This window comes from Salvia hispanica, chromosome 2 (assembly GCF_023119035.1).
Source record: "Salvia hispanica cultivar TCC Black 2014 chromosome 2, UniMelb_Shisp_WGS_1.0, whole genome shotgun sequence".
Lineage (NCBI taxonomy): Eukaryota > Viridiplantae > Streptophyta > Magnoliopsida > Lamiales > Lamiaceae > Salvia > Salvia hispanica.
The window spans coordinates 13,069,939-13,084,149 of NC_062966.1; the positions used below are offsets into that span (position 1 = coordinate 13,069,939).

General features: G+C 38.4%; 2 protein-coding genes across 4 annotated transcripts; one reads left to right on the top strand and one right to left on the bottom strand.

The window, feature by feature from the left end:
* The first annotated feature begins 113 nt into the window (after window positions 1-113).
* Window positions 114-5,083, top strand: LOC125207615 (cellulose synthase A catalytic subunit 7 [UDP-forming]). 3 transcript variants are annotated; one of them, XM_048107024.1, is made up of 12 exons: window positions 114-254; window positions 328-541; window positions 672-760; window positions 1,148-1,226; window positions 1,299-1,452; window positions 1,556-2,168; window positions 2,241-2,378; window positions 2,514-2,639; window positions 2,736-2,948; window positions 3,072-3,590; window positions 3,767-4,117; window positions 4,279-5,083. In XM_048107024.1, exons 1-12 carry the CDS (start codon window positions 216-218, stop codon window positions 4,858-4,860), a joined length of 3,117 nt encoding a protein of 1,038 aa, XP_047962981.1. In that variant the 5' UTR covers window positions 114-215; the 3' UTR covers window positions 4,861-5,083. The 3 variants fall into 3 exon arrangements, with proteins under 3 accessions (XP_047962981.1, XP_047962980.1, XP_047962982.1); XM_048107023.1 differs by having other exon boundaries at window positions 160-254; window positions 325-541; XM_048107025.1 differs by having other exon boundaries at window positions 160-254; window positions 325-541; window positions 1,305-1,452.
* A 416-nt stretch (window positions 5,084-5,499) lies between these two features.
* On the bottom strand, window positions 5,500-9,426 carry LOC125207614 (probable leucine-rich repeat receptor-like protein kinase At1g35710). Its single transcript, XM_048107022.1, has 2 exons — window positions 6,051-9,426; window positions 5,500-5,966 (listed from the first exon to the last, which is right to left on the bottom strand). The coding sequence occupies exons 1-2, from the start codon at window positions 9,247-9,249 to the stop codon at window positions 5,596-5,598; spliced, it is 3,570 nt and encodes a 1,189-aa protein (XP_047962979.1). The 5' UTR covers window positions 9,250-9,426; the 3' UTR covers window positions 5,500-5,595.
* Window positions 9,427-14,211: the final 4,785 nt, after the last annotated feature.

Consider the following 14,211-nt stretch of genomic DNA (forward strand, 5'->3'; position numbering starts at 1 on the left):
ATAGAAGAGCAATTAGCAAGCAATGTCTCTCTTTTCTCTCTCTCACACACACACCTAACTTATCTTCCAACCAATGCCGACTCCTCACCAAGAAGCTGGTACGTACACACACACACTCAACATTCTCCCCATTGTGAAAATAGGAATATATATTTCTTGAAAACTCTCACTTCATTCCCTCCCCATCTCATCTCATAACTTGTTTCATTTCCACCATGGCTGGCCTCTACACCGGCTCCCATGGCCGCCACGAGGTAACTCACTTTCTTCTTCTTCATCCTTTTTTCGGGGGTGATGCTAATATGCATGCATGGATGTGAATAGCAGGACGATGGTGTGGTTCAAACTCATGCAAACGCGACGTTGAAAAGCAAAACTTGTAATATATGCGGAGATGAGATAGATTTGAAGGAGAATGGGGAGATGTTTGTCGCATGCCATGTTTGTGGATTTCCGGTGTGCCAGCCTTGCTACGACTACGAGAGGGCTGAGGGCCAGCAGAGCTGCCCTCAGTGCCACACGCGCTACAAGCGCCACAAAGGTTCGTCTGCTTTATTACAAACTATGTTTCATAGAGTCAAGATTGGTCAGTCGAATTCAAATTAATATTCAATGAAATTAAAATATTATGATGATTCATGTTTGGATCTAAATATTAACCCAATCATTAGGTTGTCGTCGGGTTGAAGGTGATGAAGACGATGCTGAGGATGACTTTGAAGAGGAATTCCAGCTCAAGAATCCCACCCATCAACCTTCGGTAATTCATTCTCACATTGCTTTTCATTACTATAACGCTAATTATTTATAAATAAGTTTCAGTTTTCATTGATACACAAAAAGATTGAAGAGAAAATAAAAACGTCTAAAATGCTAGTAGCAACATCCCTTTTCACTTATAGTTTTTTAACAATACACTTCAGATTGATCATTCTAATCTGATTCATCTTTTTTTTAGATCACATGTTTTTAAAAAATTTCTGAAAACAAAATAAAAAATTTTCTCAAACTTTATTTGTAATCTACGGTGGTTAAGAAAATTTTAAAAAGAAAACAGAAATTAAAAAGTTGAAATAAGAAAATTCAAAAAAGAGAGAGCAGAAGCAATAGAGATAGCGGATCAATAACATTTTGCATCACATGACAGGAACATAATGTTAATGGCGATTACAGTCACCACGAAAGTCATATCAATGGAGGAGCCATTCCTTCCGTCGCAGGGAGCGGTAATCATACTTCAAAGCCCCTTTTCCACAGAATCGCTACTTTAATTTGCTGAGCACGTGAATATTATACAGTTACAGGCAAAGATTTCGACGGTGAAAAGGAAGCTTACACCCCTGAGGAATGGAAGGAGAGGGTGGAGAAATGGAAGACCAGACAAGAGAAGAGAGGCCTCGTTACCAAACCTGAAGATGGAGGAAATGATCAAGACGACGACGATTATTTTCGGTATTGATTTTTAAACCTATTTATGGTTTCGACTCGAAATATTATGATTTTTTTCAGCTAAAATTGTGATATCTGTGCCAATTGTTTGTTATTTCTCAATCAGTGTGGCTGAAGCTCGGCAACCGTTATGGCGGAAAGTCCCAATCCCTTCACGGCTAATCAGCCCCTACCGCATTGTGATTGTTATACGTTTGGTCATCCTGTGTTTCTTCTTCCATTTTAGAATCTTGACCCCAGCTTATGATGCATTCCCCCTGTGGCTTATATCTGTAATCTGTGAGATATGGTTTGGTGTGTCTTGGATCCTTGATCAGTTCCCCAAATGGCTCCCTATTACTCGGGAGACCTACCTCGACCGCCTTGCCTTGAGGTTTGAGCGCGAGGGCGAGCCGAGCAAGCTCCTCCCGGTTGATTTCTTTGTCAGTTCAGTGGATCCTCTTAAGGAGCCTCCCATTATAACAGCAAACACCGTGCTTTCAATCTTGTCTGTTGACTATCCGGTGGAGAAGGTGAGTTGCTACGTGTCTGATGATGGCGCATCCATGCTTCTGTTTGACGCATTGGCTGAGACTGCTGAGTTTGCGAGGAGGTGGGTGCCCTTCTGCAAGAAGTATAGCATTGAGCCAAGGGCACCTGAGTTTTACTTCTCCGAGAAGATTGACTACCTCAAGGATAAGGTTCAGCCTACTTTTGTGAAGGATCGTAGGGCCATGAAGGTAAGTCATGGAAATTTGTGTCTTCTGTTATCATTTGATGGATAGGTCTTCAAGTGTGTTTAACTGTTTCAGAGAGAATATGAAGAGTTCAAAGTAAGAATAAATGCCTTGGTGTCTAAGGCTCAGAAGAAACCAGAAGAAGGATGGGTTATGCAAGATGGCACGCCATGGCCAGGGAACAACACCCGTGATCACCCTGGCATGATTCAGGTACAAAAACTACTGTTACGAAAAAATGTACTCCTGGAATGATGCTTATGTTCTATATCAACTGGTTGATTTATAATTAGGAATTCTAGTGATCCTGGTATAGTGTAAGTGACAGAGAAGCTTTCTCTGTTGCAGGTCTATTTGGGAGCTGAAGGTGCACTTGATATCGAAGGCAAGGAACTCCCGCGGCTAGTGTATGTGTCACGTGAGAAACGCCCAGGCTATCAGCACCACAAGAAGGCTGGGGCAATGAATGCACTGGTAAGTGGCTGCTATTCAAACATCTCACTGCAGTTTTCACTTAGTGCGACATTCATGTGGCTGACGTTTGGGACCTTTTATACGCTCAATCAACAGATTCGAGTTTCTGCAGTGCTTACTAATGCACCATTCATGTTGAATCTGGATTGTGATCACTACGTCAACAACAGCAAGGCTGTCCGGGAAGCTATGTGCTTTTTGATGGATCCCCAAGTTGGGAAGAAGCTCTGCTATGTCCAGTTTCCACAGAGGTTTGATGGAATTGATCGCCATGATAGATATGCTAACCGCAATGTTGTCTTCTTTGATGTAAGTTGTGCAGTATATAGTTGCATTTTCATGCATTTTGAATGATAATACGAACTACAGGTGCACTCACTTCTTTCTTAATCTATATTGTTAATTCTGATACTACAAAATGCCATTTTACAGATCAACATGAAAGGCCTCGATGGCATCCAAGGACCAGTATATGTTGGAACTGGGTGTGTCTTTAACAGGCAGGCATTGTATGGCTATGATCCACCAGCATCTGAGAAGCGGGCCAAGATGACTTGTGACTGCTGGCCTAAATGGTGCTGCTGCTGTTGTGGTGGATCACGGAAGCCAAAGTCTAAGAAGAAAGGACTTAAGGCTCTGCTTGGTCTTGGCGGACTGTATAGCAAGAAGAAGAAAATGATGGGTAAACAGTACACTAGGAAAGCATCTGGTCCAGCTTTTGATCTTGAAGAAATTGAAGAAGGTTTCGAAGGATACGATGACTTGGAAAAATCATCACTTATGTCCCAAAAGAATTTTGAGAAAAGGTTTGGAATGTCACCAGTTTTCATCGCATCGACTCTTATGGAGGAAGGTGGTCGGCCTGAGGGGAGTAGCCCAACTGCACTTATCAAAGAAGCCATTCATGTTATTAGTTGTGGGTATGAAGAAAAAACTGAATGGGGTAAAGAGGTAAGTCGAAACACTAAGCCGTTGCAAGGTCATTTCTGATGGAGTCAATGAACTTTATTTTACTTGATACTTTCAGTCAGTGAAACCTATTGCCTGTACCCTTGCTGTAATATTAATTTTAAAATGTGTTTGTATCTACACGTTAATGATACCTTTTAAACTCGTTTGATCAACAGCTTGGATGGATTTATGGTTCGATTACGGAAGACATTTTGACAGGATTCAAAATGCACTGTAGAGGATGGAGGTCTGTGTACTGCACACCCAAGAGAGCGGCTTTCAAGGGATCAGCTCCAATCAATCTGTCCGATAGGTTGCACCAAGTTCTTAGATGGGCTCTTGGTTCTGTTGAAATCTTTCTTAGTCGTCATTGTCCACTTTGGTATGGTTATGGAGGAAAGCTCAAATGGCTTGAGAGGCTTGCTTATATCAACACCATCGTGTACCCATTCACTTCCATTGCTCTAGTGGCCTACTGTACGCTCCCAGCAGTGTGTCTCCTTACTGGAAAGTTTATTGTTCCAACTGTAAGTATCATCAACCTCAAAAAATCACAGCACGATATATTTAAATTAATTGATTGGATAGATTTTTCTGGAATCCATACCTAAAAATTTGAACTTAGGGCTAAAGCTTATGTTATTGGTAATGGAGACTGTTGCTGATATGTTCTTTATACTTCATGCAGCTGAACAACCTGGCCAGCATATGGTTTATTGCACTTTTTATGTCCATCATAGCAACAGGTGTACTTGAGCTCCGATGGAGCGGAGTTAGCATTGAGGATTGGTGGCGCAATGAACAATTTTGGGTCATTGGTGGTGTCTCAGCACATCTCTTTGCAGTTTTCCAAGGTCTTCTCAAGGTCCTTGCAGGAGTTGATACAAACTTCACAGTCACATCAAAAACAGCAGATGATTCTGAGTTCGGGGAGCTCTACCTCTTCAAATGGACAACTCTTCTTATTCCACCAACGACGTTAATCATCATAAATATAGTTGGTGTAGTGGCGGGAATTTCTGGTGCAATTAACAACGGCTATGGCTCATGGGGTCCTCTCTTTGGGAAGCTCTTCTTTGCCTTCTGGGTTATTGTTCATCTTTATCCATTCCTCAAGGGATTGATGGGAAGGCAAAACAGGACTCCGACAATTGTGGTTCTTTGGTCAATTCTTCTAGCTTCAATCTTCTCACTTGTTTGGGTCCGAATCGATCCTTTCTTGCCCAAACAAACTGGCCCCATCCTCAAACAATGTGGGGTGGATTGCTAGACCAACAAGCTGTCCTATTGCTCTCATCTTTTTTGCTCGTTCCGCTTATATCTTGTTATGTGTAGTGCGTTGTGTCATCAACATTAGTAAAACCAATATGCTTGGATCTCCGATAAGCAGGGTTTCACATCTGCCCATTTTTTACTCCTTGGATGATGTAAATCAATTGTCAATTTCATCTACTTCAATGCTGGATTTTAATGCAACTTTTGCTCCATTCTTACTCATAGTTTCACAAAATTGTCTCATAATTCTGATTTAGAGTTTCTTTTGGTTGTCTTCTTCAGTAAATCACTTGTATCTTATTCGTCACGTCGTAAAATAGAATCTAATGTGGAAAATAAATACTGAAATTAAAGAAGAGGAATTGCTTAAAGACTACATTGTAATGCTTGGATGATACAAAACACATATGTCTTCCTATATAAGTCTTCTCATATAGGAAAACAAGAGTTTGTATCTTCCTATGGAAGGCATATTGCCTTGGGATGCAATTAAAATAAGTTGGTATGATTCTCTCATTTCCTGAGCCAAGTGTTGTCCTCTTTGTTGACTTCTGTGTTCTCTCTATTTTTCTTTCTATCTTCTAACATTATACTCCCCCTTTCACATATATATTGTTGTCATGGAAGAGATCAATTTACTCAGTAGATAAATCTATTAACACTTCTTGATATCTTGGTGGCACTTAAAAAAAAACTTATTCATGTACAGTTCTTGATTACATAATTTCCACTATTTTGAGTAACTTGACAGTTTGCTCACTTTAATTGTTCCCAGAGGCTCTGGTAAGTATGCCTGTGTATGAGCTGACAGATCCTGTGCAACAGAACGCATGTTTGGCCGCAACTCTGGGGCGGTCCTTATGCATGACAATGCAGTAGTTATTACAAAAACCACTTCCTCTGCCATTATTCCAGTGGGAGGTGAAAGCCGCTGATCAATCAAGTCCTTCAGAAATAGTTCTGGATTACCATCCAATGCTGCCTTTTCTGATAGTGAAGATATGAGCTCCCCTGGATGTCTTCCCATCATAACCTCCAACGCCACCACTCCGAAGCTGTATACATCTGATTTCTCTGTGACCTTCATGGTAAGTGCTAGCTCTGAACAAGGAAATGACTTGTGATCAAAAATATATTGGTGCAGGTTTATAATGGATCGAATTCTGAAGTGAGGATAAGTCATACCTGGTGCCATGTAACCATAAGAGCCAGCTGCTGTCGTCCAATTTGATGAGTCCGAGGCCAGTAATTTTGCTGTACCAAAATCCGAGAGTTTTGCCTCCAAGTCGAACTCCAGTAAAATGTTGCTGCTTGTTACATCACGGTGTACAATGGGAGGGGAGCAATCATAATGCAAGTAAGCAAGCGCATGTGCCACTCCTTGAACAATCTTCACCCTCGTTGCCCAGCTTAGTTCCGTGATTTTCTCATCATTACACAGAATATTCCTCAAGCTACCTCTCTCGACATACTCATAGACCAAGTACATCGAACCCTCCTTGGAGCAATACCCATAGAGCTTGATTATGTTCCTGTGTCGCACTTCTGTCAGTGTTCGAATTTCATTCTCAAAAGCATTGCGATTTATCGGTGGGGTATCACTTGGATCTGATATGTTGAGCCTTTTGACTGCTACAACCTGTCCAGCATCCAATTCAGCTCTGTAGACGCTTCCAAATCCTCCTCTTCCAATGCAATATTTTTCGTCAAAATCTTCAGTTGCCCTCACAAGTTCTCCAAAAGTCAGTTTCCCATCTCTCTCCCAAATGAGTGACTCAGAATATTCGTATGTGGCACTGCCCTTGCTTTCTTGGTCATCTTTCTTGGCTTTCCTCCGAAGGATGAGACATACAGCAATGGTGGTTGCCAAAACCAGTAGGCTAGCAACTGAACCAATTATAGCAGCAAGAATCTTTGTCCTATTTCGACTTGGTGAGTTTTCATCACAAGATGTTAATCCTTGTGCAGCTCCACACAAACCAGTGTTTCCTCCGAATGCTCCTGCAGGTGCTTCCCTAAAAGCACCCCCAGTGGGGATTGGGCCAGACAAATTGTTGTAGGAGAAATCAAACGTTATCAGACTGACCATTCCAGACAATTCTGCTGGAATTCTCCCTGAAAGATTGTTGTGAGACACGTTGAGAATTTCCAAAGAGGTAAGCTTTCCCAAGGAAGGTGGTATCGTCCCTGAAACTGCGTTATTACTGATATCCAGCAGTACTTGTAAGCTCGTCAACCCTCCAAGTTGGAATGGGATGCTCCCTGAAATGAAGTTATTTCTCAAGCTCAAGCTCAGCAATCTTTCGCAGTTCCCAAGCGCCGCTGGGATGCCTCCTGTGAGTTTATTTCCTGATAAATCGAGACGCAGGAGCCTTGTCAATTGGCCAACAGTTTGTGGGATTTCTCCACTCAAGGCATTGTTGCTCAGATTCAAAGCTATCAGCTCCCCAAGCATTCCCAGTTCAGCAGGGATTTCACCTGTGATTTGGTTTGAATCCAAGGCAAGAACGCGCAGCTGAGTAAGGTTCCCCATCTCAGCCGGGATCACTCCGGAGATTCTGTTGTGGTCTAACTGAATGTTTGTGAGCAGCGGATACAGTCCCCACTTTGGTGTAAGTTGGCCAGTAAATTGGTTTCTGCTGAGAGAGAGGAAATCTAACTGTAAATGGATTCCAAAAGCCTCTGAAATATCTCCAGATAATTGGTTGCCTTCCAGCCGCACTCTACTTAAGCCTGAGCAGTTCTTCAAGCACTCTGGAAGTGGCCCTGAAAACCTGTTTCCGGTGGCTGTTAATTCTACAATGTTAAAGCCACTGCATAACTCTGAGGGCAGCTCCCCAGAGAAGCTGTTGAACGAAAGGCTAACATTGGACAAAAAAGGACTGTTTTTACCCAGGTCCCGCGGGAGGCGGCCTGAGAGGTTGTTTCCGAACATCTTTAGAGTCGTGAGATTGCCAAGGCTCGATATGGATGGAGACAACTCCCCACTCAATCGGTTGGAGCTGATATCAAGAGTGTCTAGGAACATTAGATCTCCAATGGGGGGGAGGGTTCCGGTCAGATTGTTTGCGAAAAGGTTTATGATTTGGAGATTTGTGAGTTTTCCAATTGTTGGAGGTATTTCACCTGAAAAGTTATTGGTTGAAAGGTCCAGCCCCAACAAATTTTGTAGGTTTCCTATTTCTGGTGGGATTGAGCCTGAAAAAGAGTTGTTAAAGAGAAACAGATAATTGAGGTTTGTGAGCAGGCCTATCTCTGATGGAAGTTCCCCACTGAATTCATTGCCTTGAACTTGCAGTGAGATTAGTTTGGTCCAACTTTTGATGAAACGGGGCAATATTTCACCAGTCAGCCTATTACCAGAAAGTCCAAGCTCAGTTAAATTGTTCAGGTTTGATAAGGTTGGTGGCAAAGGCCCCGAGAATGAATTCTGGGCTAAAGCTAAGTAGGTCAGCTTGTTACACAGGCCAAGCTCCTGGGGAATTGAGGAGTTGAAGCTGTTCATTCCAAGATCTAGAGTTTGGAGATTTGTGACTAGGCCTATAGAAGGAGGGATTTCTCCTGTAAACGAATTATTGAACAGCTTCAGATCCTTCAACTTGGAGAGGTTAGTGATATTTGGTGAGAGGGGCCCTTGGAAAGAATTGGCGGTGAGGTTAAGATATTCAAGTTTGACCAAATTGGTGAATAATGATTCAGGAATTTGGCCTGTGAAGTTGTTTAGAGACAAATCAAGGAAAGTAAGGTTGAGACAGGTGGTTATGAAGTGTGGAAATTCCAAGGTGAGAGAATTGTAGTAAAGATTAAGGTGAGTTAGGAAAGGGAAAGTGGAAAATCTAGACCAGTCAGAACTTTTAAAGTAATTGGAGCCCAAATCCAAGAAGCTAACCTTCCTCAGATTGCCAATCTGATATGGGATTTCTCCAACCATATAGTTGTTGGAGAAGCTCAGGTATCGAAGCTCTGTCAAGCGGCCGATCTCTGGTGGAATGGCGCCGTCAAACAGATTGCTGGAGAGGTCCAAGAGAGTGAGCCTTGAGAGGCTGCCAACAGCAGCTGGTATGGAGCCGTTGAGAGCATTCCCATTGAGGTTGAAAGTGGTGAGATTCCGCAATGCAGTGAAATTGAACAGGTCCAATGTCCCTTCAAGGTCTGCACCGGGGAGATCAATCCCCGAGACAGATCCCCCGCCGTTGCAGCGAATGCCGATCCATCTGCAGTGGTTGGTGATGTTGTTGAGGGACCATGACTCGAGAGAAGCAGATGATGATAGGCTGGATTTCCATCTCATCAAAGCCTCTGCTTCAGTTGTGGATGCTCTTGAAGGAGTCAGACACAGTGTTAGGAGAGAAAGATATGCAAGAAAAAGGTATGCTGTTTTCATGGCTGATGATTTTGTCTATGCACTCGTCTGCTTCATTTGCCTATTTATGGCTTTCTACTTAGTTTCACTGTAACAAATGAAGAGAAAAGGCTTCTATTCTACAGAGATACTGTATAAGGTAAAGGTGACTATGCTCTCATAGTCTGAACATGATCATAAATACATAAATATTTTCAATGAAAGTATCAAATCTCTGATGAAAAACAGGCTTTGGTTTTGTTTTCTTATTCTTAGCTGTGTGAAGGATCCGTGGACCCACCAAATTAAAGTAATGGTTGTTGCTATATACGCATACCGTGTTATCAAGAGTTGACTAAAAATAAAATTTGAAATTTATGAGGTTTCGCAATGACAAGGAAGAATTGGTTTGTTATTTAAGTCTTGTAGCACTATTTAATTTCTTTTGACTTGTCTGCATTGCTTTCGATTTCCGTTGCACCATAAAACTTTAATCACATATTGCTCGTATTCAAGTACTAGTTCTCCTTCAATTGGATTTTAGCTTAACAAATTGTCAAATTCAAGGTCGTCCACATCAATTACAGCTTGAATTCAGAAACCTTTTTTCCTTGAAATTAAATGTTATTGGTATCATTTTCAAATAATTGTCGTATAGAGAATTTGCTTTAACAGCTAGTTTAATATATTCACTTGCACTAAAATAAAATACAATCTAAAGGGGAAAAAACGGAAGGAAATTAATAAAGGAGAGAAAATTGTCGGAAATGAAATTATAAATACACTCCAAGTCTTCCCTTGCCCCTTGAAAAACTGCCCTTAAATAAGTCAAGAACCACAAAGCTTATAGCAACATTTACTTTCTAGTTTCTATAGTCCAATCCAATATTCCACAGCACTCACAATCCAGGTAACTACCTTGAAGTTTACAAATCTTGACTAATTAATTAGATAATCCATTTACTAACGAGATAAATCAGGAATTGGTAACTAACACTATATGGTTAAATTGTGTTCACATTGAATCTCTGGGGTAAGTACCTATTTAATATAGTTCTGGTTGGTGGTATCTCAACAAACTCAATAAAATGACAAAAAGTAAATCAGTTCCACACACCTAAGAAGTCATTAATGTTCAATAGTCTGTCAATATTATTATTAATAAATTAGATGACATAGAAAATTGATAATTTGCTAAAACACTGGCCTTGGTTCTTCAATATGGATTGTCACACACTACTTGACGTAAATTAAAGTAAATGAAAATTAATTTCATCGGAGACCTCTATATATTGAAGGTCTTCTTTTGTAATTTAGAGAAATCTAGAGATCAAATTTTATAATTTCATTTCACCCAAGTAATAAAATAGAAAATTAAGAATAGAAAAGAAACTTTTAGAACTGAGCTCGAGGACTAGAAATTTAGTTGGCATATTATAAAAAAAAAATCATAATATTTGATCAAATTTGATCCGTTCATAATTTATAAAATTAGCTTAATTTCACCACACCCGAGCTTCACGTTTCGATATCATAAAAAAGTGATTCTTATCTCTTATCTTTTTCCACCACCGAACTGCTAATTTCTGTAATTATCGAAAATCATGTACTGAAGATAAAAATTGATAAATATTTTCTCAATTTTTTAAGTTGATGATATTGTTTATCTTCCACTCAGAAAAATAAATGATACTCCCTCCGTCCACGAATAAGAGTCTCGTTTTTTCATTTTGGTCCGTCCACGAATAAGAGTCTCGGTTTATAATTACCATAAATGATAAAGAGACTCATATTCAACTAACTCATTCCACTCATATATCATTTAAAAGTAATATAAACAAGTAAGACTCCTATTCAATTAACCTTCTTCGACTTATTTTTCTTAACATTTCTTAAAATCCACGCCATTTAGAAATGAGACTCTTAATCGTGGACGGAGGTAGTATGTATATATCATTTTCACTGTTTGTAAATATAAACAGTACTTATAGACTATAGTGACTTATAAGTAAATTTTAAGTACTCCAACTCGTTGCACATTAAATATATACTATTCAATAGTCGCGTTTGCATCATACTATTGGAAAATGCAAATAGAACTTATACTATAGTATTACATCTAAATGTATTTAATTACAAGAATATCAAAGCTATATATTAAAAAAATTGTCATGTCAAGCTATAATTACAATTATATAGATGTAGGTGGGTGTATTTGTCAGTCAAAGGTTGAGTCTGTTATAATGATAATATGGTTGACTTAATATCATCATCGGCAGCGACAGTAATTTAATATTTTTTCCCTTTCCCGGTGTTGATTTCGGTGGATGAAGTGTACTATTTTTTAATATTTGAACTTTTTATAGTGTTAATTCCACTTGTTACTGGAAACATCATACTATTACAATTTTGATTTTTGGATTTAATATTATTTATCACGGAGCTATTCGTGCACTTTAATTGAAAAAAATCAAGAAAGAATCATGGTTAAGCCACTACTCCACCAATGTTCAGTTGTGCTTCACTAATTATTACTCCAGGATTCACTTGTGACTTGTGATGGGATTACTATTTTACTACTAGTATTTTACTACTCCTATGTTATGATTTGCTCCATTCAAATGAAATAAATATTGGTATTTCAGCTTCTTATTCTTAATTTTGTGGGATATACATTTATTTATTCTATTAGTACACCTATTTGAGTATTAATACATGGTCAAAGAGAGTCTTTTGCAATTTATGATTAGAAATAAATTTATATCCAAATACTTATAAAAAGATAGCCTCCAATCTACTCTTCATAGCCTCTCTGTTCAAAATCATTTAAATTATTTATCAGTATCCCATAACCCCAAGTTTAAAATAGTGACAGAAATCCAAAAAACTGAAACCAATTAGCACCAGAAATTGGATGATTTGTGAAAAGTTTCGGCAGCTCTCGGAATCTAATTACAAAATCAGCCTGCATACGCAACACATTTATGTACTACTACTATTTGATTATCAAAAAAAAATAGTGGTGGTTTGTTCTTCATCCTTTTTTTTAATTTTATTTTTAAAGATAGATCAATAATAGTTTACTCAATTAATTTAAAAATAACCCAAATCTATGAATCATTGGATCAATGAAACTTGTCTTATTATCTAAGTTGTGTTATACTATCACAACACAAGTTATTCGTTGAAGAGGAAGACGTTTCAATGGTTTGATTGGAGAGAAGAGGAAACAAATTTAATCCTTTTACTAGGATCCATCTAGTTCGACGCCAAGTGTTTCAACTATAATTTGTAATCATTCAGTGCATCTTCCTTTTTGTTGAACTGCAAATGGTGTATATTTGAACCTTTGCATGTTATTATTTCTATTTTAGGGTTCTTTAGGTGAAGATAATATTTTTGAAATTGGGGCTATAGAGATAAACTAGCTAGTAAATCAAAAAATAATTTTCACATTTAATGTAAGAGGCTATAATGAGTAAATTGAGGATATGCTATATAGAATATGTACGAATAATTGAATGAATAATTATTTAAAAGAACTTTATGATGATTAACCAAGAACAATATAGAAGGAACACAGACTATAGAGCAGAAGCGTACATAGATCCATATTGAACTGTGTGGTTGAATTGTTCTTATGACGATTGGAGATGATTAGAGACGTTCTTTACAAATGTAGAGAGAATATTGAGATATCGAATTGTTCTTATGACGTCTGGGGATCATAACCTAACTTATATTTATACTCCCCCCGTGCCACAAGAATATGTACTCTTTTTCTTTTTAGTATGTCCCACAAGAATATGCATTTTCTAAATTTGGAAACTTTTTTCTCTCTATTGAGGTGTGTCTCATTCTCCACTTATAATACTTTGATTACTTTTTCTTTCGACCTCTCTCCTACTTTACCAATTGTGCGTTAATTAAAACTCGTGCCCAATCAAAAGTGCATATTCTTATGGGACGGAGGAATTATAAAATATAAGATACTATATTTTCTATTGGATCCCTCAACAAATAAAAAATCTCATATGGTATCTACACTTCCATAATAAACTAAATACTCCCTCCGTCCCGCTTTAGCAGTCCCATTGACTTTTCTGCACTCGTTTTGTAAAAATGATAATAAATAGTTAAAGTGAAGAAATAATAAAGTGAAAAAGAGAATAATGTAGATAAGACTCTTCTCTATATTATTCTCTTTTTCACTTAATTATTTCTCCACTTTAACTATTTATTATCATTTTTACAAAACAAGTGCAAAAAAGTTAATAGGACTGCTAAAGTGGGACGGAGGGAGTACACTTTAGTCCAAACTTTAAACTTTAATGAATCACTTTAATTGACCAACTGAAAGATAGTCATACACTTTATATTAATCATATGGAAGCCCAAATTTCCAACAAAATTGCCATAGTTTTATAAATACCAAAGGTTCCAAAATGACAAGCTTAGCAATTCATAATTGGTAAATTTCTCTACGTCGTATTATATTATTATTTGTGCAAGAATATTCAATCTGCCACCTGTTTAGTTAAAGGTATTATAATATGTTTGCATGGTAAATGTTATGAATCATGAACATGTAAACAGAAATGAAGCAATGTAAATGCAAGGAGAATTCTTCAACAACCTTCGTCCATGGGTAAGAAAGAATTTACTATGATATCGATGGCTTACAAACAATACACAACCACTCAAGAATCGTAATGTACAACATTCACTCTAATTCTCTCCTCATAACCAAAAGATGAACTGCATATGTTTTTCAGCTCTTGATGAACATCATGTGTTTCCTTGAATGGAATAATTGTTTCCCTTAGATCCTTATATATGGAATTCCACTTTGGCTATCCTCAACTCGCAAGCCAAGCTCGAGTCCAGTTCACTTTGATCACACGCAGCTTGTGCACCTCTCACTCTTTAATTGCACATCACAACTGCTTTCATAACCGGAATAAATAACCCAATCAATCCTAGCCACTAATTATCATCCAACGA

Excerpts from the sequence above, each read along its gene's own strand:
- LOC125207614 (XM_048107022.1), bottom strand. The coding sequence starts at position 9,249 with ATGAAAACAGCATACCTTTTTCTTGCATATCTTTCTCTCCTAACACTG. Across the intron at positions 5,967-6,050 it reads TTATGGTTACATGGCACCAG|AGCTAGCACTTACCATGAAG; the intron begins GTATGACTTATC and ends TTCCTTGTTCAG.
- LOC125207615 (XM_048107023.1), top strand. The coding sequence starts at position 216 with ATGGCTGGCCTCTACACCGGCTCCCATGGCCGCCACGAG. Across the intron at positions 761-1,147 it reads ATCCCACCCATCAACCTTCG|GAACATAATGTTAATGGCGA; the intron begins GTAATTCATTCT and ends ATCACATGACAG. Across the intron at positions 2,640-2,735 it reads CTGGGGCAATGAATGCACTG|ATTCGAGTTTCTGCAGTGCT; the intron begins GTAAGTGGCTGC and ends CTCAATCAACAG.